Source organism: Cyprinodon tularosa, unplaced genomic scaffold, assembly GCF_016077235.1.
Source record: "Cyprinodon tularosa strain WSP-4 unplaced genomic scaffold, ASM1607723v1 ctg279, whole genome shotgun sequence".
Taxonomy (NCBI): domain Eukaryota; kingdom Metazoa; phylum Chordata; class Actinopteri; order Cyprinodontiformes; family Cyprinodontidae; genus Cyprinodon; species Cyprinodon tularosa.
Window position 1 is genome coordinate 1,018,431 of NW_024038984.1, and position 25,889 is coordinate 1,044,319.

Sequence of the window (25,889 nt, forward strand, 5' to 3'; positions counted from 1 at the left end):
AAATTGTTCTTAGTTATCCTCATCGTCATGGTAACAATAAAGCTCAATGAAATTAACAAATTCAAAATGTTATAGGTAAAGTGATTTAAATCAGGCTTTTTCTTGTCAATGCCAATTTATGGTTTTCTTTGGTATTCAAATTGCAGATTATTATTATTATGACTGTGTAATTTTTTATTTTTTTTTTGTTAAGGATGAAATCACATAAAACCAAAAATAAAAAATGAAGGTAAAATTTTGTTGGTTTGTTGTTAAAATGTTGTAGCTATATACCAAACACATCTTATTTACCACCTAACAAAACCAACCTACCTGCATCTTGAATGGGTAAATAGTGTCATTTAATAAATTACCAACTCGCGCCATATTTTAAATACTGAAAATACATTATAAGAATTGAATAACATAAACTGATAATTAATACCTTTAAAACTGAAAATTAACAGTGTGCTCCATTACAACAAAATAGGCATAACCACATTTGAAACAGTACTCTGTAACTCTGTATTTACAATGTAATATATCTGATTTAATTTTAATCTCTTTAGGAAAAATGCTTTTTACGTGGTATATTGTATGGCAGAAGAGGTCATTTTGTTAAATTAGTGACTCATATTTAGGATATTTGGTGTAGTCTTCTAACTTTAGGGTGATAGTTTTATCTGCCATTGGGGTTAATTCTACCAGTTTCCAATCAGCCACTAAAAACCTCTTCTAAGAATGTTTCCTCCAAGCGCACCTCTTCTAAACAGAGAAGCATTGCGGCCAATGAAGGGGAAGTTGCGATATCTCACTGGCTGTCACTTCATATAAAGCAAAACAGCCTAAAAGGGTCGAAATGGAGGAAGAGAAGAAAGACTTAACGACAAGAATGACCCAAGAAGGAACAAAGCTTTTCTAAATCTTGGTCTATCCTACTAGAGGTGGAGAGCTTTATGGAACCGCCTCGGATTGAATCTGTATTCGAAACTGGCTGTAGTCCTCCTAGATGGGTATCTTTCATCACTTTTATTACGAGATATGTGCTTTATCACCTGCATGTGGATTCAGAGGAAAGTGTCTGAAGGAGAGAAGTTTAGGGATGGGCTTACCGTTCAAACTGAACTGTCTCCTTACTCATGAATCAGGTACAGCACCTTTAATTATTTACTCTTCATTAAGACTCAACTCAGCTAATAGGATGTTTAAAACTGAGGGAGACACTGATGACTTGACTTCATTTCTTATAATGTTGAATAAAAAATTCCCAAACTGGGGGCACCCGTGATGTAAAAACATTTTATGCCCAGATGTTTTGTTATCTGAATTATGCCAAGGATTAAATAAATATTATGACATTTTCTGCAGCACATCACTAGTGTTCAGCACTTTATCCTGATGCACAGGCACTATTTGGAAGAAGAGTTCACCAGAAGTAGCATAGATAATTCAAAGATGTTACATTACTCAAGATTTAACAAAATCCTCATCATTGCTTCATACTTAGTTCTGGTTTAGTTCTTAACACCTTTTTTATTATGTTATCCAAAATGACACGGCAGGAAACACTACAACAGGAGCATTCGCTGTAGTAATCCGTATAAAAGAGGTTCTTTTTTTTTCTTTCTGTATTTGAGCTGCTGCTCAATGATTATAGCCAGTTGGGGGGAAATTGGTCGATTCCAATCTCTGGCTGATTGATTGGTTAACTCTAATTACAAGTTATGCAAGAACAGAAGCTGCAGTTTAAGAAAGGACAACACATGCTGCAGAAATACATTTTGCACAATAATGACTGTGTGATTTAAGGTCTAGTTAGGTGCATACTGATACAAATAATGCCATAACAAAAGAAAGCAGAGCTCTGTTCCCAGCTTTGCTTATTTTTCTTTATTTCCTCGTTTATTTCTACTACCTTTGTACCACCTCCTCTTTTTTAGTTCTCAACTAGGCTATCTGCTTGTGTGTGCTTATGTCATATATCTAGGGGATTAAGAGTGATGCCTAGATCCGGTTGCAAACTAGGCCACTGCTCCATGTACACCGTGCAACACCCAGTGCAAGGAACAGCCTCTGTGTCACATCCTTCTGTTGAATGGGGATGAGGAAGGCCAATTGTAAGAAGATGGTGGTTTCCCACTGACCCTATTTGCCCTAAAATCAGCAAGCCCTGCCAAGCGTGCAGCCTGGGTGTAACAGTAATTCCAGGTGAAAAACAAGCCCCTTTTTATGTGAGGTGCAACATAAAATAAGATACTTACAGAGGAGGACACAAGGCTAAATTGCAACTCTGTGCTGTAGTAAGCAGACTGCGTATTGTGAATGCAGTAAATAGTGGTTTCAGCTTAAGGAAGGTCTCAGTAATATCATACTGCTTAACTTCAGCTTGAATCACATCATTATTGTTTTCTAAAAAAGAAAAAAGAAAGAACTCAGAAGCTGAAATAAAATGACTTTTTTTTCTTCAATATAACCTATAAGGCGTAATTTGAAACATAGAAGCTGCTCACTTGTGACTGATTGCCTTGTCAATGTTCCGTCATTTTGCCAACTTTTGCTGCCCATTCAGTTTGACTGGAAACTCATATGGCTTGGACTCATACAGTACCCTGTAAAGGTACTTTAAATAAAGTACTGGTCGAATTTTTTGACATTTGATCTCTCCACAACCACAAACTCTTTATTGTTTTTTGGCTCAATTCATCTGATAAACCAACACTAAGCAGAACATAACAGTGAAATGGAAGCAAAATGAAACATGGCATTAAAAATACTGTCCTAAAAAGTGTAGCATGCCTTCGTATTCACATCCCTTTATTCTGATACTTCTATAAAATATTTTTTATTTTAGCAGCACATGTGGACACTAAAAGTTTTGCCAATTCCTTTTTATCAAAATACATCCAGCTCAAACCAGCTGGGCAAAACATTGAACCCTAACACTAACCCTTCATAATGAGTCCAGAACTAATGTCCAAAGACAGCGTAAGTTAAGCATAACGTACAGCAGCGTAATACCCATGATATGTCACAAGCCTGTGTCCTGAGGGGGGGCAGCAATGCGCCCAAAGGTGCCTGGCCTGCATAAAAAGCACAAGAGAAGATTTTTCTAAGGAGTTCCTCTATCAGTTGATCATGTATGCCAAACCGCTGTCGCCTCCCAATCCATGGTCTGACCCAGTCCCCTCGTCGCTGTTGACCTCTTCTTCTTCTGGCTCTATTAGCACACAACTGGAACAGATTTTAATTGATGGGCTCATGCTGATGTTTGGTGACAGCTTGTATGTATTCCCATCTCAGCCTTGCCGGATCCTCTATCTCTTGTGGAACATCTGAAGTCATGAGGAGAACTGACGGTTTCCTCCTGTGAACCCCCTTTTAAACCAAAATGCTGCCAATACACCATTATACAGTAGTTGTAAGTTAGGAAAACGTTCAGTGGTCACCTGGGACACGTCAAACATACGTGCATACATTGATATGTCTTGGAGATAAGTTCTTGATAAGTTACTCTTAAGTTATGCACAATTTATTCATAGGTTTTGGATAAGTTAGACACCACAACTTATAAGTAACTTATAATTAACGTGTGTCAATGAACACATAATGTTGATGTGTTTCAGTGTACTCCAGCATGATTAGAACTTATACAAAATTACCCATAGCTTATCCAACGTATGCCAGCATTATTTGCCAAAATTTGTGTATGTCAGCATACGCTGTCTAAATCATCAAGTTATGACAACACCATGAGACATTAACATGACAGCACACGTGATTTAAAGGAGATACCTTTCAAAACCTGAATTTACACACTCACACACCATCATGGCGAGCCAAATTGTAGCATCTGCTGCCCTGGAGCTTACTGACAGAAGCAAAGCTGCTGTATACAGGCGCCACTGAGCCTTATGACTATCAGTGGTCGGAGAGAGCTCTCTGATTTCTCTGTCTCAGATCACGAAGAGACACAACAGTTGAGAAACTCTGAGAATATTAGAGCTACAACTTGAAAGGAGTGCTTGTAGAGAGGTTGTCCGTTGCTCTGTCGGAGCCTGAACTGAAGCTGGGATGAGACCAGATTTAGTTCATAGAGAGAGCTCTCTGATTTCTCTGCTTGGGATCATAAGAAGACACAAAAATTGAGGAAGTCTGAGTATTATATTTGAGCTTGTTGATATCTTTTTCTGAAACTTGAAAGGAGACTAAATCGAGCTTTAGTACATCTTATTGTTCCAGAGGAAAAATTTACACCCCAATGCTTTGGATCTAACTCCATCCATCTCCCCATCCCCTTTGTGGCAAAGATAACCTCTTAAGAACCGTGTCATTGTAGGTTCCTACTTGAAACTCTTTTAAAAAATCAACCAAGATTTCAACATAGACAGTTTAGCTTGATGGGCTTTTTTTTTTTTTGGTTGATACCAACCACTTCTAATGTGCTGAGTTACTAAACAGGACATTATTTTGTGCTTAGTGTTATGTGCCTCTGTGAAATCATTTATGCATGTCTGTTTTTATATGTTCATGCAGGAAAGCACGGGTAATGCTCAGTTCAGATGAGATTAGACCAAGATAAGCATCCAGAATTATGTAAGGTCTATGGTCTCTTGATGCTGATGGATGGGGTAAATTGAGGATTCACGGGGATGGGCTTAAGTAAGTAAGAGATTAGAGGTTTCTGACCTGGGAATCTGTTAGGGCATGAAAAAGAATCAGGTTGTTTTTTGTTTTATTTTTTGGTAGATTGCATTTCCCCTGTATGATTGTTTGATATTGCTTAAGTCGGAGATAAATCAGCGATAAAGCCTGAACCACAGCACAAAATGTCACAATAACTCGGCTCATAACGATAGCTTTGGCTTTGTATCCGTTATTATAAGACTAGATGCTTCCAGTGCTACAGGAGTTAGTGAAGATTATCACACAGTTTTGGAGTAAAAATATTTCCTTCTTCATTTATCTAAAGGGAAAGATATGCTTTGTTTGACTACAGAGATATTATGTAGTAGAAACATTATAGAGAATACATTTTAGTTTGTCTAGCTTTGCAAATCAGTCCCACAGCAGGAGCAAACTCTTGAAATGCACAAACCAGGGAAAAAATTAATTCAATTCAATTTAAAAATACTTTATTAATCCCAAAGGGGAAAAAATGTTGCAATAACTCTTAGGAAGATATTCAGTGATATGTTATAGCTGTTGAAAAAGGGAGTTTGAGAAAAAAATTGCAACAATCAAATTTGGAGATGTGAATTTTAATCAATTCCAATTTCTAATTAAAGATTCTAATGTAAAACAATTTAAGAACAAAAGTAAAAATGTCTTCTTAATTCAGCGACCACAGCAACATTTTAAGGATTTCTTTCTTATCAGTGCTCAAAGGAAATCAATTTCCATCTGAGATTTGAAGTGGTGACATTTTGAGTCCATATGTTGTCTTATTGGATCTACTTTTCTTTTTTTTTTTAGCGCTTTCAGGGCTGAGATTGCCCTGTCCATTTTCTCTTAATTTCCATACGTTTCACAGGAGGTAAACAGCATTCTGCAATGTCTGTTCAGATTACAGAAAGAGATTTATATTCAGATAATAAAATTGAGATGTGTCATGTGTTTACATCAAATTCATGCCAACACTACCAAAGTGAAAATACTAACAATCTAGTAGACAATTTGGTCTGCTGATCTTTAAAGTATAAGTGATGTAAAAAGTACTTTAACCTCCGAGACTGAAATATGGCTTCCAAAGGAGAAATGTTAATATGAGAGGAAAAATGAAATAAATATTAAATGGAATAATGAAAGAAGACAGATAGGAAAGAAGAATGACAGGACACAAACTTTGGAGAAATGGCATTAGTAATATCTTCATGAAATGAAAAACATTTTTTCATTCTCCTTTTTTCTCTTTCCATTCTTTTAACTTACCGGGAAAACATTCAAATGAAATTCCAGGTGTAAAAGCCTTCAAGGGATCAGATGCAGATGTTGATGGAGATGATGCTAAATAAAAATATGACACAGCATTGCAGGACATAAGAAAACTTTTTTGGGAACCCACTCTGAGCATGCATGAGGCCGTATAGGTTGATGTATAGTATAAATGCTTTGAAAGTCAAAAAGATTGTTATCAATCATGCAACAGTATGTTTCCACTAAAGGTGACAGAACTGGGTCACATCTAAAACACTCACATATGTATCAGATCCCATCATTTTTTCACACCCAACCTAAAATATTTATCAGTCAGGATACCCTTCCTGTTCTTTCCAGCTATGATGTGTTTCAAACTGTAGGCGCAGGCCAGATTAAGTCGATGGACATGAATGCTTGGTATTTCGACACCTTCGTTTCTCTGTTTCTGCATCCAGGCTGCACAGAACAGATGCTATCAGCAGCTATAGCATAGCTGTGCACCCATCTGTGAGAAGAAGAATGTGATTACCTTAGCTTAGCATTAGCTAAACAGGTGCAATCATCTGTGAAGAGGCCTGGATAGCATTAGCTTAGCTCAAACGTTGCTGAGCGCTGGTATGGAACTAATGCACTGGGACCAGCACTGAGAAACCCTCTGTTCCCCTTCATGGGAAGCCAGATCTGACCCAGTAAAGTTGTATAGCCAGTGGGTTGCCCATGTGTTTCTAATGACCTGTGCAAAAAAGAGGATCCTGTTTGATTAATTCCTCCCGTTGTGTTTCTAGCGAATTAACCCTGATTAAGTCAGCACTAGCCAGACCCTCCGGCTGCTGTGGGTGATTAAGAGCAGCCCTAATTGGACATGCATAACTATAGGCAATAAAAGCTCATTCTATCCTCTTCTGTGACATCACTGTTAATGTCACAGTAATAATTTTTATGATACTATAATGTCACAGAACAGATGGGATTGTTTTATTTATTAATAATATATATGCAACCATAAGGTGATATTTCAAAGGTGCTAGGATGTAATATACACAATGAAAATGACTAAACTAATCAATTTGAACTCAGACAAATAAAATTGAATTACTGATATTAAAAAACCTGAGTAATAGCTTTATCAAATTCCACCTATTTATTTCTGCATAATTTAACTCTCTATGTCAGATTGGCCCATTTTGCCAAATGTTTTCGTTTTAAAATCTATGTTTTCTGCAAATGGATGATAGGCGCACAAGTTTGCTGGGTCCAGGAATCCATTTTCATTACCAGCCTGAAAGCGAGTAGCGGATCATTTGCTCTTAATTTGTCGGTTTGAAGTTAATGTGTTTTAAGTTATGGTCCTGGCCAGCCGCCCACCCATTCTTCAGACTAACGACTCATGGTTTAGTTCCCTATTGGCCTCATTCCTGAGCTCATCTGAAGGACCTAATTCAGTTCATGTTTGGGAATCATTTACTTAACACTCAGAGCCAATTAAAGTTTCCTTAGTACGAGTCATTAGATGCTACAGCTATGGCTTCAGAATATATAGTTTTTCCTATCTGATTAAGACTTTTTAAACTCCTCTTGTATACTCTCAAATAGTCCAAACCATTGAATTTATTAAAAAAAAAATCTGATTAAGTACTCTTTTTAAATAATGACTTTTAAGCTCATTTTATCACACATTTTATTGTAGTTATGTATTCAAATTGATGTTGAATTTTTTTTTTAACATGTTTTAATGTAGAAAGTTTGTTCATAAGGATTTACCAACAATAAATCTACCCTACTATAGCCACATATGTTCATAGTTTCTTAACTACCATTACAACGGCATAGATATTGGAAAAATAAACTTTTTTTTCAAGAAGTGTAGGTTTCTGCTGTTGTGAAAATGTTTAAAATTGTGACTACCCCCTTTTTTCCATTAAATTGAATCAATAAACTAGTTTATCTGTGCTTCTCTTGGCTGTTTTGGTTTTTATCTAAATAATATTTTTAGCTATTATGCCTCATTTTAGTAATAATGTTGTCCTTTCTAAATGGTTGCTACTACTGTTTCCTGATGTGTGATTCAAGTAAAATAAATTAATCTCAAAGATACTTTATTGATGCAATTTACAAAGCATTGTTACAATTCACTGTGTTGTAACCACTTTGTTTTCATTGTGTTTCAAGCCCGACTTATTTTTTCCAGTTATTTTATTTCTCAAAAAAATCAAAAGGCCTTCGAAGATGCAAAGAATCTTGACACATTATGCACAAAAATATTTCTCCCTAAGGGTTTCTGCAAGCATCTGTTCTTACAAACTTGACTTCTCTCAAGTGTCCCTTTCGTTAAGGAAACCATCTGGCAGCAGCAGTTTGTCCCCGTGGTCCCCCTTCCATTTATTAGCTTCCGTTAGTTTTACTCTTTGTTTTCAGACTCTCTCTGAAGATAGCGTCCATCAGTACATTTCATTTCGGCTCGGATGCATTGTTCCTTTGCTTTCAGAGTTACCCTCTGAAAATGTTTGGCTCATTTTTAAGCCATCTCCAAAGAAGGAGAGCTGGATGTGTAATCCTTGCCATCTGTTGAGCAGAAAAATGCTGATAATGCTCAATTTCATCCAAGTTTCTCTTTTGGATCTTGCATTTAGTTCAAATCAGCAGATACTTGAAAACATCAGTTACATGTAATGTCTTTAATTCTGCTGATTAGTTTACATTTCACAAAAAATGAAACCGTAAATATTAGAGAAGGTTTCCTTTTTTTCATTTCATTTTTCTTCAGCCTGTTCTCCGTTGGCCTACATGTCTGTTGGTCCAGTGCTTAATCCTGTCAAGCACTACAATATCCAAAAGTAAAGCCTGCAATGATCACAAGCAAAATACCAAATAGTTAGAGCATGCTGACACAATAATGAAAGAAAAAAAGAGGCAGAAGGAGGATATAGAATCAGAGCAAAGGATTGGGGGCATGTAAAAGAGAAAATGCACAAGGAGATAAATGGAAATAAAGGGAGACATTAAAAAAAAGAGGAACCAAGATAGGTGCACTGTGGTGCAACTGGTTGATCTCTTTTTCTAACCCCAACCTGCAGATACACGTTTTATAAACTCAGTCAATGTGAACAGATGACTTATGTAACACCCCAGAGATGGAAGGAGGAGATGGGGGAACGAGAAACATGGAGGGGGAGGAGGAAAGGGGTTGAGAGGGGAGCAGCTGCAAAGCAGGAGGAAGGAGTTATTCAGAGAATTAAGAGTGAGGAATACAGATAAGTGTTAGACTTAAGGAACCTTGGAGAGTGAAACAGGAGACGTAGTATGAAGAAGCTGGATAGATAAAGAAAAAACTGAGAGATAGGGGGAAAAAAGCAATTGGAAGACCTAGCAAGCCTGTTAGCATGGCTCTGCTGGCTTTACACTTTTCATTTGTTTTGTGGGGGAGAGATTAGTAAGAGGATTAAGAGAGAGATTCCCCCACTCCTCATTCTTTTCCTTTCCCCTCAGCCTTCCCGTGTTTCACTCGCACATTCCCTCTCTCCTGCAGCACGCACCCACTCTCACTGTAATGGCATGCGCGAGAAGTTAGTGTGTGCATGAAATGGCAAACTGCACACGTTATGGCCCCAAATGGAAGATATTACATTATTATCTTTTAATCTGCAGACTTATATTTTATGCATGATCAGTCAGAAAGGTAGCCAATGCAGTGTCAAAAATACGGAATTACAATAATTATGTTCCCTTGGCAACTTTCAAGAGTATAAGAGAAATAGGCATGGATTACATACAACAGCGTGAAAATACACATAAGCAAAGACACAATTTCTTCCACAGTAAAAATGAAAAATTATTAAGGTTGAGGTAAGTTAGTGAAAAAAATTTGTCATGGCACACAAGATGTGGTATTATGCAGTTGAGTTCACAAGAATGAGCAATATTGTACATGAGGTAAAAACTAAAAATTACAATATCCATTATAAGAATAAACTGAACTGAATTAAAAGCTGTACATAAAATCAGTAATCCCTCTTGAACAAATCCAAGTTTAATTAGTGACATGTTTTATTTTTCATGCTTTTTAAATCATCAGATGGTCCAATGTCAAATAAGCATGTATTATCGCATCAGAAAAAAGATTCCACAAATCTCAGTCTTTGCTTTGAAGGATATCTCTTCAGTGTTTTCGTTTGATCAGTCAAAGTGTTTTAGATTTTGTAACACACAATAACAAAGGTAGCCCACACATAAAAAAAAGAAAGAAAATGGAATTACGCTTTCCTTAATTACACGTATACCAGAAATGTTGTTAGCAGCTAATTATTAGTCAGTCTGGTTAGCCAATTGGGGTATTCTCAAAAAATAAATTGCAAATACAAACCTTTCATATCTAATACGTTTTTTCTGTCTTTTGTTTTCCCTTTTTTTTTTATCAAATACTTATAGTGGGCTGCCTAGTGGAGCAGTGGTTAGCACTGACAAATATATGCTGATCCTTTTATCAAGTGAAACTTTCTGGTATGATTTAAAACAAATATTTTTGCTGACAAATCTCTGATTGGGAGGCTGCACAATGGGTAGCACTGCTGCCTTGCAGCAAGAATGTTCAGGGTTAGATTCCCGGTCCGGGGTCTTTCTGCATGGAGTTTGCATGTTCTCCCTAAGCAAGCGTGGGTTCTCTCCGGGTACTCCGGCTTCCTCCCACAGTCCAAAAACATGACTGTTAGGTTAATTGGCTTCTCTAAATTCTCCTTAGGTGTGAGTGAATGGTTGTTTGTCCTGTTTGTCTCTGTGTTGCCCTGTGATAACTGGCGACCTGTCCAGGGTGACCCCGCCTCTCGCTCATTGACAGCTGCAGATAGGCTCCAGCACCCCTAGCAGCCCCACTTAGGTCCCGGTTAGAAGATGGATGGATGGATGAAATACTTATCGTGCTTTCACATAAATAAATGGGAAAGTCATGACTTCAGCAGTAGTAGTGTGACTGGAGGCCTTTAGCCTGAGAGGTAATCCTTTTTTAGATAATAACCGTATTTTTGGTGATAACACAACCAAATGTTGCTTACTACTATTTTTATTTTATTATATTGTGCTACATTGCAAAATTAGACTATTATAGGCAAAGAGTTTCACACTGAAAGCCCTCACCATAGTGTGTGGCTTTTGACCAAAATTGACCTCCCTTTGATAAAAAATATTGCCGTGTTTTATTGCCAGATCTTGTTACATCCAGGTTAATTACAAAAGTATCATCACAAAAGATCCACTTCTGAATATAGAAAGGAATTGACTTTTGGTATCACAAGTTTTCTAAGTAAATTTTTTGGCATTTAACTGTATGTGGAAAAAAAAATATCAGTGAGTGCAGCTTAACCTGCCAGAGCATTTTGTTCCCTCCCTACATTTATTTTCTCTTGAACATTTCTCTAGATTCATTCTTCCAAGTTTCCTTTTCCTTATGCATTTCTTTCTTCTCTGGAATTCACAGTTGTTCATTAATTTGAATGTGAAATTATTTGTCTTGTGCAATTACTCGCTTGTATCCAGGTGGTGAGCGTTTCGTAAAAGCTCATAAAGCTGCATGCGAGGTGGTACTTGGCTGTGAAGCACTTAGGTTTACAGTTAATTGGTTGCTTTTCTCTTATTGTTTGGCGTCACATCTGGTTCCCCTTCTGCGTCTCCTCCTTTCCTGCTCGTTTTCCTCTCTCCATTCTCATCTGTTCTTCTCGATTGCTTTTGGCTTTTCTCTTAATTTCCCCTTACTATTTTCCTGTTTTTTTTTCCTCCCCCTCTCTGAACAGCTTAGCTTTTCTCCTTCCCCCCCTCCCGCCTTTTAAACAGCAAAAAGCAATTTCTCTCCCTTTGTCAGGGCGCTTGGCGGTAAGCCCTTAAGTAGGGATTTTCTGGTTTGGCTGGAATGCCATTAGAGCTGGTGGTGACGCGCCGTGACTGACGGGACGAATCTTTTTGATGTTGTGATGTCACAATCCAGCGGAGGCTGGGGTTATGATATTGTTGCCGTCCCCAGAACGCGAGGCTTTAGTGGTCATGTCAGAAGTAAGTCTTCATAAATCCTTTATGGCACAGAAATATTAAGCTTCTTTGGTGATACAGGGACAGAGGGAAAACATGATGGGAGCGTCCACACACATACACGGAAGAAGACACACACACAGACACAAAGCCACCCACATGCGTGTCTAAACTGGGAGATGGGTTGTAGGTGTATTCCAAGTAGTGTAACACAGACTTAAAATAAACTGGGTTGCTTAGAGATTATAAAGTGCTTCTTAAGCATTTAGCTATGACACATAGAATCATGATATCCCATTATTTAGGGCTGCAAATAATGATTATTTTGCAAATCGATAAATCGGTCGATTATTTTTTTTTTACAAAATGAAACCAGGTTAAACTTTTCCACTTGAGGAGTTCTGCATATTGAGCACATTACAGTAAAAGACGATAAAGGTTTTTTATCTTAAATGCAAAACATTTATATATTTTTTTTTTTATAATTTTGATATAATTACTGCTCTGAGTGGGTTGTTCTGTCCGCTAAACCATATTTAAAAGCTTCTACATTCAATTTAACGATTAATGAATTACTAAGTTAGTTGATGATTATTTCAGTAATTGATTAATCACCATTAATCCAATTAATTGTTTCAGCCCTACCATTTTTTATTTTTTTGTTTTATGTACTCTAATAATCCTAGTGGGAAATTACTGCATTTAACCCATCCCCTTGGGGAGCAGTGGGCCGCCATTGTGCGGCGCGTGATTATAATACTGATTTCAGAGCTAGAAAATAATAGAATGGAAATATTGGTTATTGATTCTAATGAGAGATCCATCCATCTTCCGTCACACGTATCTCTGCTGGGGTCGCGACGGGTGCTGATGCCTATCTCCAGCTGCCAATGGGTGAGAGGCTGGGGGTACACCCCCTGACAGGACAAACAACCACTCACACAAGGAGAATTTAGAAAAGCCAATTATCCTAACAGTGATGTTTTTGGACTGTGGGAGGAAGAGAGAACCCGCACATGCACAGGGAGAAGAGAACATGCAAACTCCATGCAGAAAGACCCCGGACCGGGAATTGAACCCGGAACATTCTTGCTGCAAGATAGCAGTGCTACCCATTGCGTCACTGTGCAGCCTCCCAAAGAGAGATTTGTCAGCAAAAATGTTTGTTTTAAATTATACCCAAAGTTTCAGTTGATAAAAGGATCAGCATATATTTGTCACTGTTTGGGTCACAGTATCATGGTATATGTTCAGATATGATAACAAAATCATATACACATGTCAAGTTTAGACCTGCACTTTAGTGTGCATGATGCTTTAAGTGTTAAGATTTGCTTTGAAGCAGTAATTTAATACTCTGTTGTAATTTTGGCTTCCTGCATTCATGATCTCCTCTCCAATAATACATTTAGCTTGGCAATTCACTGTATTAGCAGTATAATTGTCATTTTTAAATTGCAGAGGTTCTCAAATTTGGTTTCATTACATAAAACAAGATTAAAACACTGACTTTCTTACTCCTGGGCTTTAGGCTGCAGTTATATGCTTAAAGTTTAAAGTGGAATTGCCACCACACAAAAGGGGAAATTGATTTGTAGCTAACCCACAGTAGTAATTACGTTGCCACACAACAGTAAAACTGAAATCACATTGGACTCTACATGCAAGATTTCAATGTTATGATAACAATAAAAGTCTGAAGTGAAACATCTAATATGCTTGTGTGCAAATGAATACCAAAATAAAACCACAAATGCAAAAATAGAGTTAGAAAAAAATTTCCAATTTTTATTTTTGGCGAACTCATTCAGCCCTATTGGCCAGTTGAATGGATTTCCGGTGATACAAACAAATTATACCTGCTTCATGCAGAAAGATTTTAAAATTGTATGTCAGCTTTTTAAATCTAAAATCCCTGATAAATCGGGTTTGTCCCTACAGTGTAAGGTTTACAAGCTTGGTGAGCACAACACACCACACACAAAAAGATTTCACCAAGAATGAACCAATGTTAAATGAATAAACTAAAAACATAAAAACATAGTCAAAAAAAGGTAACAAATTAACACAGATATAAATGTACTTTTCATAATTTATTAACAAATAAGCAGAAAAAAAAAGATTGGACTAGATTGGATATCAAATCACTGTTATCCGATCCAGGTATAGGATCACTGCATCTCAATCAATTTTAACAGAGAAAGAAAATTAAAGAAAGAGAAGGTATTGGATAAAGGACTGGCTCTCCTTGCTACACTGATATCGGTGTGTGTTTTTGTTTTATTGTTGCTGTGTTTTCATCACCTTGCTTTCTGATTGGCTATATTCAACAGGCTGCGTCCTTGTTTGTCCTCTGGGGACCAGCCAACATGTTGAATATCCCTGATTTGAGGTCAGAGCAGTTCCAACACCCTTCTGAGCAGACTGCACACACAGCAGGATTATCTCATAAGATTATCCTTGGAGCATCACGATAATCAGAGCATCCTTAAGAATGTCGGAAGGGGAAGATCAGGTCAAAAATCCCCAGAATTGTCTTGCCATTTGAACCAGGCAATATATAGTGACTGAAATGCTAAAGCTGAGCGAAGGAGATATGATAATAGAAAAGTTTTTAAATGTAATGAAAAGTTGGGATTAATTGTAATCTGTAATTGCTGTCCAACAACAATATTACAGTATAATGTTTTCCAGATATCATAGTTTATATATGTAATTTCTTGTGCTAAAACCTGAAAAGCAAAATGTTTTCATACATTAATTACAATAATATATATTGATCATTATGTCATAAAAATGTTATAGATCCAAACTTTCCCTAAAACAAAGGATACGTCTTGACTTATTTGTGAAAACAGGAATGAAAAAAAAATCATGATGTTTCTCTTTTAAACCACTGAGGACTGGTTGTGTTATTTCTTTTCTTTCTTTCTTTTTTTTTTTTTTTTTGGTATTTTTCAGTTGTGTTTTAAAATGCGTTCCTGAAATAATTCAATATTACTGATCATATTTTGCTTCTTTGGTGGTTCATATCCAAATCATTGGGTTTGGGGGTTTCTTTCCCCTTGGCCTGTTATGCACAAGTGAAAAGAAGACATATGCAGTGTTTTCAATGTTTGTTTTAAATCTCCATTCTTCATCCACAGCTGCCCTCATTCCCCATCTGCTGGTAACTGTTGAGAAATAATCCAGTGAATGCAGGAAAAATCAATCTTTAACACTTAGCCACTAAAGTTTCAGGTTAATCTTTGTCTGAATTAAAGGATAGCATCAAAAAGCATGGAGACACCCAAGCTTAAAAAAAAAACATATCTATAAGTACATAATTATCATAAATTACAAGTGATATATTTTAGCTAACTGCAAAACAGTTGCATTAAACTGGAGGTAGCTAAGACAATTGGTCCTGAACTCTTCCTAAGTGTAGTGAGTGGCGGTAGCACTGGTATTACAACTGAAATATATTTCAAACTGCTGAATTTTTCCTTGTTGTAATATAAAAATATGGGCTTTTTTTTCACCTATCTGACTGACAGTGTGACACAAATCTGTTCCGTGTTCCATAAGGATTTTTAGATGAATTCAGTTTTTTTTTTTTTTTTTTTTTATGAACTATTATGTTAAAACTTTGGTCCTTACTCGGTTTATATATTTTTGCTCCATCATTAGCAGGTTTATTGTGAAGGTATTACAGATGTGTATACATATTTTTTGCAATTGTCAAGTCGTGTGTACAATGAGTAACAATTGTATAAATGAAGGTGTGTGCAGGCACATGTTAATGTGTATATTCATAGAAATTCGGAAAATTGTTGTTTTTTTTTGCAGCGAATAGGAAGGAGAAGGGGTATGATTAGATAAGCTTAACTTCTCTATAAGCCTTTCCAGCAGAGGTGTCAAAAGTATAATTTTTTATTGCTCAAGTAGAAATATAAATCCTGCTGTTTAAAAACTCTCTTGTAGAAGATAGTGTATCAACTTAAGCTTTTAACTCAAGTAAAAGTCTAAAAGTACCATTTTTAATACTACTTAAAGTAAACTAAAAGTAATGCAGGAACCTAGGAAAGAAAAATTTGTCCACAATTCTGGATGTTAAAGGAATAGTACACCCAAAACATGATTAGCCTTCATTTTCTACTCACCTCCATGCTGAACAACACTCTGGAGTACTTTTTTGATATCTCAAATGCATCTGGAGATCTGGGAGGCTTCTTGCTGTCTGCTGACATTCAAATAATGGAGGTCCATGGCGCCCGAGACAGAAAGGTCCATAAAAGTCCACAAAAACGTGTCAATATTCCTCCATACTGCTCGTCCAATGTAATCCAAGTGTCCTGAGTGGGTAGCATCCAGAATTTACTCGAAACGAAGTCATTTAGAATGTTTTTAGAGCATAAACAGTAGTGTATAGGATTTCCTAATAGCGCCCCCATGCGCGCCTCGCGATTCTACGGAAGCCGGCAGACCAAACCAGCGCATTCAGCTCGGCAAAGAACTCATGCTCTTCCTCAACACTGAAGTCCTCAGACATTTTTCTTTCGTTGTTTCTTTCTTTGCACAGGTAAACAGCACATTTCTTCTTCTACGCTTGCATTATCGGCAGACCAGACGCTGAATGCGCACTTTCTTCCGGTTTGGTCTGCCGGCTTCCGTAGCGTCGTGAGCGCGCATGGGGGCGCTATTAGGAAATCCTATACACTACTGTTTATGCTCTAAAAACATTCTAAATGACTTCGTTTCGAGTAAATTCTGGATGCTACCCACTCAGGACACTTGGATTACATTGGACGAGCAGTATGGAGGAATATTGACACGTTTTTGTGGACTTTTATGGACCTTTCTGTCTCGGGCGCCATGGACCTCCATTATTTGAATGTCAGCAGACAGCAAGAAGCCTCCCAGATCTCCAGATGCATTTGAGATATCAAAAAAGTACTCCAGAGTGTTGTTCAGCATGGGGGTGAGTAGAAAATGAAGGCTAATCATGTTTTGGGTGTACTATTCCTTTAACCTTCTTATACTTAATTTTCAACAGTCTCAAATTTAACTTTGCACCCTCTTGAAAAACTATGTATTTTGGCATGTAGTGAACACCAAGTTGGTGCAGTACCAAGTCCAACCTCAAAGAAATTAATTGTCTGAATGAAACTCATTATTTTTATGGTTTTTATATTTTTTTATATATCAAAAGGCCATGATAAAAAGTAGCTTACATGAAACAAAACTAAGGAGTCTATTCTTAATCTGTAAGAAGTACAAGTACAAATTAAACATAATAAAATAAAGTATAGATAGCTTCTACTTAAGTAAGGTAAGGAAGTATTTGTACTTAGTTACTTGACACTTCGGCTCTCCAGAAATAAGAACTACATTATACATGTAATGTATTTATGTATATCATTAATTACACACCATGTTTGCATGTTTTACATATTTCATTTTACAGATATTTCCATACTTATTCTTGTATTATCTTTCCCTCACAGCTCCACCTAGATTCACAAGAACTCCAGAGCACCAAACTGGAGTGCAGGGGGGAGTGGCTTCCTTCGTATGCCAGGCAACAGGAGATCCACAGCCCAAGATTGTTTGGAATAAGAAAGGCAAAAAAGTCAGCAACCAGAGATTTGAGGTAAGACACGCTACTGTGACGTCTTCTATCGCTGTTAAATATACAGGTTAGCATCTGATGACAGAGGTCAAAACAGAAGCTCATTGATTGGACTGTTGTTTACTGGAGACTTTATTACAGGTTGAACTGACCATTTCCGGGCTGTAGCTTCATAATTAATGGATTAATGGCTGGGCATGGGAGACATATCCATCTCCTCTAACTCACTCTAGTGAAAGAGCGTCTTCTTTCATACCAGCTGATAGTCTGTGAGGATCCATATGTTTTGCTATTGCTTTGTGATACAGTACTTAACGCTAAATCTTTGAAAACCCTAATAACTAAAGTTATCTTAATAAAGCTGGTCACCAGAATTATTTGTACGATCAGCCAAACTCCCTTTAGATATAGTCGGTGACAAAAGTCTATAAATGTGTCATGGTAGTTTCTTTTAGTTGTTTTTCTATTCTTTTTTAAATCTGCCCTCTGAGAAACAAGCTTTCACACACACACGTTGTGTCACACTAAATACAGGGTTAAATGCAGAGGTTTCATTTCATTGCTTTGTACCTGTGACAATTGTAATGAAAATAAAGTAGAATTGTTCTCCTATTCTTCTTCTTCTATTAATTTCCCAGTAATTCATATGGCCTAACCGTGACCCTTTCCCTAACCCTAAACATTACCAACACATACCTAACCCTAAACTTAACCTACACTTTAGAGTTGAGACCCTAAATTAGCTTGCATTCAATACAAACCTAACCATAACCATAACCTCATCCTAAAAATAAATAACCTCATCCTTAACCATGAAAACATTCGGATCTGCCACATTAGGACCAGCTTTTTGGTCCCTGTAATGCCTGTTGGTCCTCAGAAGGTCAGCAAATATACCAAAAAAGGTTCTAAATAAGTAACATATACAACTACACACACACATATCCCTCAAGTTACAGCACATCAGGAAAACAGTCACAGCTTTTCTTTTATTTCTATTTCCCAGTTCCTTTCTGTTGTTTTATTCTCCTTTTTATGTGTTTTAATAAATTCCTCCTTTGATGATTTGTTGTCAATGAGTTGTTTGGAGAACTCCATGGATTTCAGGAAAAATTAGCAGGAACAGGATCAAACAAATGGAAGAACTTTTTATAAAAAGATCAGAGCACAAAGTTTTATCTTTTCACTTAAAACATAAGTGATAATTTAAAGAAAAGTTTTTTTTAAACATTCATATGAAATGGTGATTGCATAGAGATGATTTTCCAGACATGTTGCATTAGATGGCACTTGATTAAATAATTTATATCGAGGACACAAATGCATCACAATCCCACTTCTTGGGAAAGATACCGTTTACATTTGATAACGGTTCCTGCTACATTAGAATCGGTGAGGCTAACATCATCTTTAACGCTATAGTTATGCACCTTGATCAGAGAAGATGGTTATGCAGCCCCCTCACCCAGGTTGCCTGCTACAGAGAACAAAGTTCTAAAAGATGCAGGCATGCTAATGGTGCTGAATGCAGAAGCTGTAGCCGTAGATCCAAGGCTTTAAAAAATTGTGCAATCATCCGCCATGACAAAAATTGTGAGCTTAACCAGGTGCTTCCTCAGATTAGTAATGCACCCGCCGCTGGCCTTGCAGAATAGGCCGCGAAAATCGCAGGAAGTGTAATTTGCATCGCATTTTGAAAATTGGAGCCATATTCTGAAGCTCTTTGCTTAGCCATCCTTCCTTTATTCACTGTACCAGTGGGTTCTGTTGTATCACACTTTTGCCTGTTCTATGCAGTGTTAAAGTTACCCACTCCTTCATTCCCTCTGTATCAATGATCAGTTTAGGTACTAAAACAAATGACTGTTTGGTTTCACGTGAAACAGGTATCTATTGCACTGACAGAATTCATTACTTACAAAAGTACTGAATTTGGTACCCATTCCCAGTCTGTCTGTGCCGTAGAGAAGTCCATTCCTCTCTCACCATCACTGCTCACAACAGATGCAGAAACAAACCCATTTCTCTGCGGTCAGAAGTTGGTTTTTGAAAACTTATCTGAATGTTTCCCGCACTCAAAGATGCAACAAAAAAACTACCAGGTGGAAAAACTGAGAGGAATAAATAAGGAATGAATATTACTATTCATGTTTTGATAATCAGAATTGCCATCTTTGCTCTTCTCTTTAGTTTTACCATCCATGACAGCATCCATGAGACTTGAAAGTCAGACTCTAGCCTAAACATGAAGGGTTAAATCGCTCGTGATTATATGCCAATTTAACTGCTCAGAATCTGTCAAAATCAGTCCCCCACAGTGTTCCTTAATGCTTATGGATCATATGCCCCTTGTGATGTCATCAAGAGCAAAATACTTTAAACTTTGTATTTTATCAAACCTTATGATGGAGATTCATAATTAAGTCTATCAAGACCTATTTTAGTAAATAGAATATAATTCTGAATGATAGGTTGAATATGATAGTGATTATTTATCATGAAAAATTCCAATATTTAATACATTGTAATATTGACAGCTGATATTTAGCTTAGCACTGGGAGCTGAGAGATCTGTTTTAGTCACAAACGGTGTGCTTTGAAGCTCAAAAGATGCAATCAGTTTTCTTGCTTTTCTACTTCAAAGGTTGCACAGGTGTGAGAAATGCCATGTTCTTCAACTCTCCTATAAGTCAGATGATGCCTTGGGCTACAGTCTGTGAGATTCTTATACGCTCAGCCCCCCCCCATCCCCCCACCACCCTTCACACTGTGCCCAGGATGCTCTCGACTGTAAGTTGCAGGTTTAGGTTAGCCTCTCTTGTTTCTTGTTTGTGACCAAATCACTTGACGACAAACTCCTTTGGAGAGAACAAATTGGTACAGTCTGCAAAAAGTCACTAAATCTCTAGGTATTTTGAGAAGGATTAGAAATTTTGTTCACAATAAAGTGATGTTAACTCTATATTATTCATTAATCTATCCATACCTGTCATACTGTAATATTGTTTGGGCAAGTACATTTCCTAGTTATCTTAAAAAAATACTACTTTTGCAAAAAGCTTTTGTTCGCTTAGCAACATTCTCTAAAGTTGATGCAGCTAGTGCTCCTCTTTTTTCCAAATTACAGCTGTTGAATATTTTTGAAATTAATATTTATCAAACATGTACCTTTATTTTTATGATAAAACAAGGTAAGTCTCCTGATACTTTTAAGAAATATTTTGTTAAGAACTGCCAAGTGCATTCTTATAATACTAGACAAGCTTTGTCTTTTCATTTACCGTTAAGTATTAAAACTCAAGTGCAATTTTCTTTTCGGCATCGTGGTGCAAAATTATGGAATGAATATGGAAAATATTTGGAATCTTCAGAAATAAATGGTAGAAAGTCTTTGAAAAAAATACTGTTATCCAAAAAAGACAGTGATGTATGATTTTACAAAAATTTGACCCCCTGAAATCTGAATGCTAAAATGTAAAAATAATGTTACTGTATATGTCTATTTTGTTTTCTCTGAAAGGACTTTCATAATGTGAGCTGCCTGATATTTTGTTGGTTTACGGGTGTGGCCTTGGTATAAGCCCTAAAGGGTTTCTGTCACACTCCATCACATTTTTTTATTTTATTCTATTGGTGTATTCTGAGTTTTTATTTTGATCTGTGAAAATAAAAAAATAATAAAAAAATAAAAATAAAAAATAGAGCAGCTCTTTTATTTTTAATCCAGACCTTTATGAAATTTGAGTCGTCACTGCTGCCCTGCTGGGCAGGACTTGTTATGGGATTTATCATTATTGGATTTCCGTCAGTAGAAAATGTCCCAGAATTTTGAATCCAGATCAATTACATGTGTATTAAGCTTATGCAAGAGCAGTTATAATGCAGCATATAATTTTTTTTTTTTTAAAGCATCCCAAATTATTGCATATCCAAGAAGAACAAAATTAAATGGGCGAAAGTCATTTCCATGTATTTCTGCCCCATAAAGTTACCCAGAACAGTGGATGATTACAGGTTCCCAGAATTTTTTTGATGTACTTTTCTTTATAAGGATGATGGGAAAAAGGTTTTTTAAGTTGTTTCAGTAAAAAATAGTTTGAAAACATTAAAGAGAAAAGCTAAGTGTGGCGGCTGTGTCACTGAAATATTTAATCAGATTGTAGGAATAAAATTACCAGCTGCTTTATTCTCAAACAATTCATTTGAATAAGCTAAATATTTAATTCCATTAAACTTGCAGAACGTTGAATTTATTCTTTTTTTTACATTACCAGGTGATAGAGTTTGACGATGGGTCGGGTTCTGTCCTGAGGATCCAGCCACTGAGGACCCCCAGAGATGAGGCGATTTATGAATGTCATGCCTCCAACTCAGCAGGAGAGCTTACTGCTACCACTCGACTCAGTGTCTTAAGAGGTCAGTTTGGAAGCATTTGTCATTGTACTCCAGCAGCCCCTCAAATCTGGTCACTATTAAGCCTCCTCTTTGCCTGCCCAGATGTTATTGTCAGTTAAACATCTCCGTTCTCTTCTTTCATGCTGGTAAAATTATAATGAATGTCTTAACAGGAACATAAAGTGTCTTTAATGTAAGATATGTAACTTTTTTCACAATGTTTTGAAGGAATAATAAATATACTGTTCAAAACAATAAAAGGGGTATGTAAACAATACAAAATAACTTCAAATAAATCTAACTTCTGTAAAATCTAACTGTCCACTTAGGAAGCAAAACTGAAACACAATGAATTTCACATGCTGATGTGCAAATACAATAGACAACAGGTGGAAATTATTGGCAATTAGCAAGACACTCAATAAAGGAGCGGTTCTGTGGGTGGGGACCTCAGACCACTTCTCTACTCTACAACCCACACAGTTGGCTCAGGAAGTGCTGCTCATCCAGGATGGCACGTGAATATGAGCTGTGGCAAGAAGATTTGCTGTGACTGTCAGCGAAGTGTCCAGAGGCTATAGGCGCTACCCGGAGAAAGACCAGTACACTAGGAGAAGTGAAGGAGGCTGTAGGATGCCAACCACCCAGCAGCAGGAACGCTACCTCCGCCTTTTTGCAAGGAGGAACCAGAAGACTGTTAGAGACCTGCATACGGACATCCAGCAGGCCACAAATGTGCATGTGTCTGCACAAACTGTTAGAAACTCCATGAGGATGGTATGAGGGCACAATACTGAATTTCATTCAGATCTGTTTAAGGGACATAACATCAAAGCTAGATCAACCTTTAGTGTTTTTTTCCAAATCCAGACAACCATTGCTTAGTCAATATTATTTTATTGACACACCTAAGTAAGACCTTTTAAAGCCTGCTATCCCTGCAACCAAAGCTGTGGGGTCTTTTAATGTTTGTTTGGACTTTACCTTGGCTGTTCTAGTACATTAATCTAGCTTTCATATGAACTATTGTACTTTTTGTACTTCCTTTATGTGCAGGATTGTTGTACCTCTCCTCTCATTTATTCCCAAAACTGTTGGAGCCTCTATGAGGTCCTCTATCAGTGGCCCCATCTCCATATCTCTTAGCTATGACTGCCTCCCCTGCTTCTCCTTTTTTTCCAGGCAAACCAAAAAACAGGATTTATGCTTGGACAAAATTATGCCTGTAAAAGCATTAGTTAATTCTGAGTTTATTTCGGACTATGAATGCAAATCTTCCATTTTGTTTTAAATTTGCATACTAAAAATAAATTCACACTTGTAATTTAATAATACATTTAATAATATTTTTTAATTAATAAGAATATACCAAATGATCAAATGACCATAGAGTAAAATAAAATATTGATTTTGAATATTTATTTAAAGAGTATATATATATATATATATATATATATATATATATATATATATATATAGTAAACAAGTCTGATCGAGCTCCTGAATTAAAACATTGTTGAGCAACACTTTGAGTTAATCACTGAAATAAGGTGTTTTCTATAAAGTTCAGGAAATGGTTAGTCAGACTTCTGCACAATCTGTTTTTCAGAATTGTTTTTAAACAAAATTTCAAAATCAATATTTTATTTTCCTAAATTCTGATTTAGTATAGTTATTATAATTATTTATTATTACTTTTTAAGTTTTGTGTTATTTGTATTACCAGTGTAAGTTTATCATATTCTTATGTGTCTGTCTGTCTGCATGTATATGTACAGTATGTGCAGCTGTTATGCTGGATCTACTGCATCGGATGATTTATTGTTAGTGTGAGCCCATCAATGCAGATGGTGATGTTTGTGTTGGTGGAGTCCATTAGGAGAACATTATGCACCGGTAGTTCGAAGCTCAGGAGTGTCTTAGTGGGAGAAGTTGCTCAAGTGTGGATAATCACATCACCTGTCTCTGCCGGAGAGACGCTCATGGGGAAAAGGACACGGAGCCTGTTGTTCTTCCTTCTCCTACTTTCTGTAGCTCCCTCCTTCTCTCTGAGAGGTATAACTCCTTTCATCTTACAGTCCTGCTTTCCACAAGTCTATTCCTTCTTACCCTTCCCTTTGTTTCTCTTTCATCTACATTTTTTCCTCACTATTTCTCTCTCTCCTTTGCTCTCTCTGTCTCTCTCAGCTCTTAGGTCCGCTGCCCTGCATCCTCTAAATTATTCACATCCGAACACTTTGCATCTTCTGTGCTGTTCAGCTTCATCCATCCAGAATTTTCCCTGTCTCATACAGTTGTCTCTCTAGGTGTGTGAACGTGCGAGCGCCTGTGTGTCTATTTAAAACCCAATTGCAGGCGGGAATGCTCACTCTCTGTGCTCAACATCTGTGTACGCTCCCCTTTTATAGGCGAGTTTCCTGTCTCTTCCTTTAAGGTTTAGCTCACTCATCCTCCATCTCTTCCTTTATCAAGATCTTAACCATTCAAGCACGCACACAGAAACATGTCCTCCATCTGAGACACTCTGTCTTTATGTAGTGATTAGCCTCTTTCTGTTCCTCTGAGGAGTCATTGTGCTGTGGATGAATAAGAGGCCACCTGGGAGCGGCTAATAGTCCCTGATAGACTGTCAGTCGAAATGTCAGTTGCAAACTACACACACTAAAACACACATGTGTGCACCGATGCAGATTCACACAGGGCATTCGCTCAAACACACCCTCCACTTGTGTCCGTTATGTGTCCTGAAGTCCCCCACTGGCTCTCTAAAGACAGCTCCAGTGACTGACTGCCTGACAGGAGGGATCTAGTGTAAAGGTCAGCTGTCTTAATTACTGATGATTAGCACCAGACTAATTGAAATTCTGGCTCCAAATAAATGGCTCTGATTGGCGATGACTTCAATAATAATGGGGCTCAGAGTAATTTAATACTTAAATGTCCATTACTTTATGAGTCAGCAGTCAACTGTAAAAGTGCATCTTTGATTGGTCTCCCACCTAATAGGATCCCAACTTTTTTGGTGCATGAGCCAACATCTGTGTTGGGATGGTAGATGCATTTACTTGCATAATGATCCTTCAGAGAGAAAAGTAGAAGAGGCAGAAACATTTTCTCAAAGCGGAGGGCTGATGCTCCACTGACTTTGCTCCGTTCCCCCGTCGGCAGTGCAGCTGTGAGGGCGAGCCTGACAGTTTCTTTCCCTCACTTGATCAAAGGGCGGATGTGCAGTAGGTAGCTAGATCCTGCCCTTATAGGGCAATATTAATACACTTTTTCTTATTTTGAGAAGTGGATATTTGTCTCGAATATGGTATAGACATTACTTACCACCGATTTTTTGTTGTTGTCTTGTTGTTTTTTAATGATAATAATGTAAAAAACGGTGAGAGATCCTCTCTTGTAGCAACACTGGTTACACTGACAGCTGGTTTGCCATAAGGCTTCTCAGGTTTTGCTAGTTGTCATGTTTTATTCCCAACAAAAGGAAAAAAAATAAATCAAGCAGACTGTGACGCACTAGGATGCCAATGTAGCGTCAGCTGCTTCCTTCAGAATAAAAACCAGCTTATCAAAATGAAGGCAGTTTATTGATTGATTGATTGATTGATTGATTGATTGATTGATTGATTGATTGATTGATTGATTGACTTTATTGATCTCACATTGGAGAAATGTACTTACTATTGGCTCAATAGTCAAAAAGAAAAAGAAGGTGCCAAAAGGAGGCAAGGGTGCATGGGGTATATACATATATATATACAGTGTTACTATATATATATATATATATATATATATATATATATATATAGATACTGCGCAGAACCCTCAAACTCCCAGGCCTCTGGTAGAGGACCCGAGCTTGAGGATGACACATACCACCCCACGAGGGGTGAGAAAACAGTTTTTATATATATATATATATATATATATATATATGACAGCTGAAGTCTCTTATTTAGCAGGGTTATTATAC

The 25,889-nt window shown here is 37.1% G+C and overlaps 1 protein-coding gene across 19 annotated transcripts in view; it reads left to right on the plus strand.

The window, feature by feature from the left end:
• The window catches only part of LOC119786788 (receptor-type tyrosine-protein phosphatase delta-like), a 295,024-nt gene that overhangs the window by 200,042 nt on the left and 69,093 nt on the right, over window positions 1–25,889 (plus strand). For all 19 annotated transcript variants that reach the window (XM_038290329.1, XM_038290332.1, XM_038290335.1 and 16 more), the window contains 2 exons: window positions 17,394–17,539; window positions 21,793–21,934. In XM_038290329.1, coding sequence (XP_038146257.1) covers window positions 17,394–17,539; window positions 21,793–21,934 — 288 coding nt within the window. The remainder of the gene's footprint in view (window positions 1–17,393; window positions 17,540–21,792; window positions 21,935–25,889) is intronic.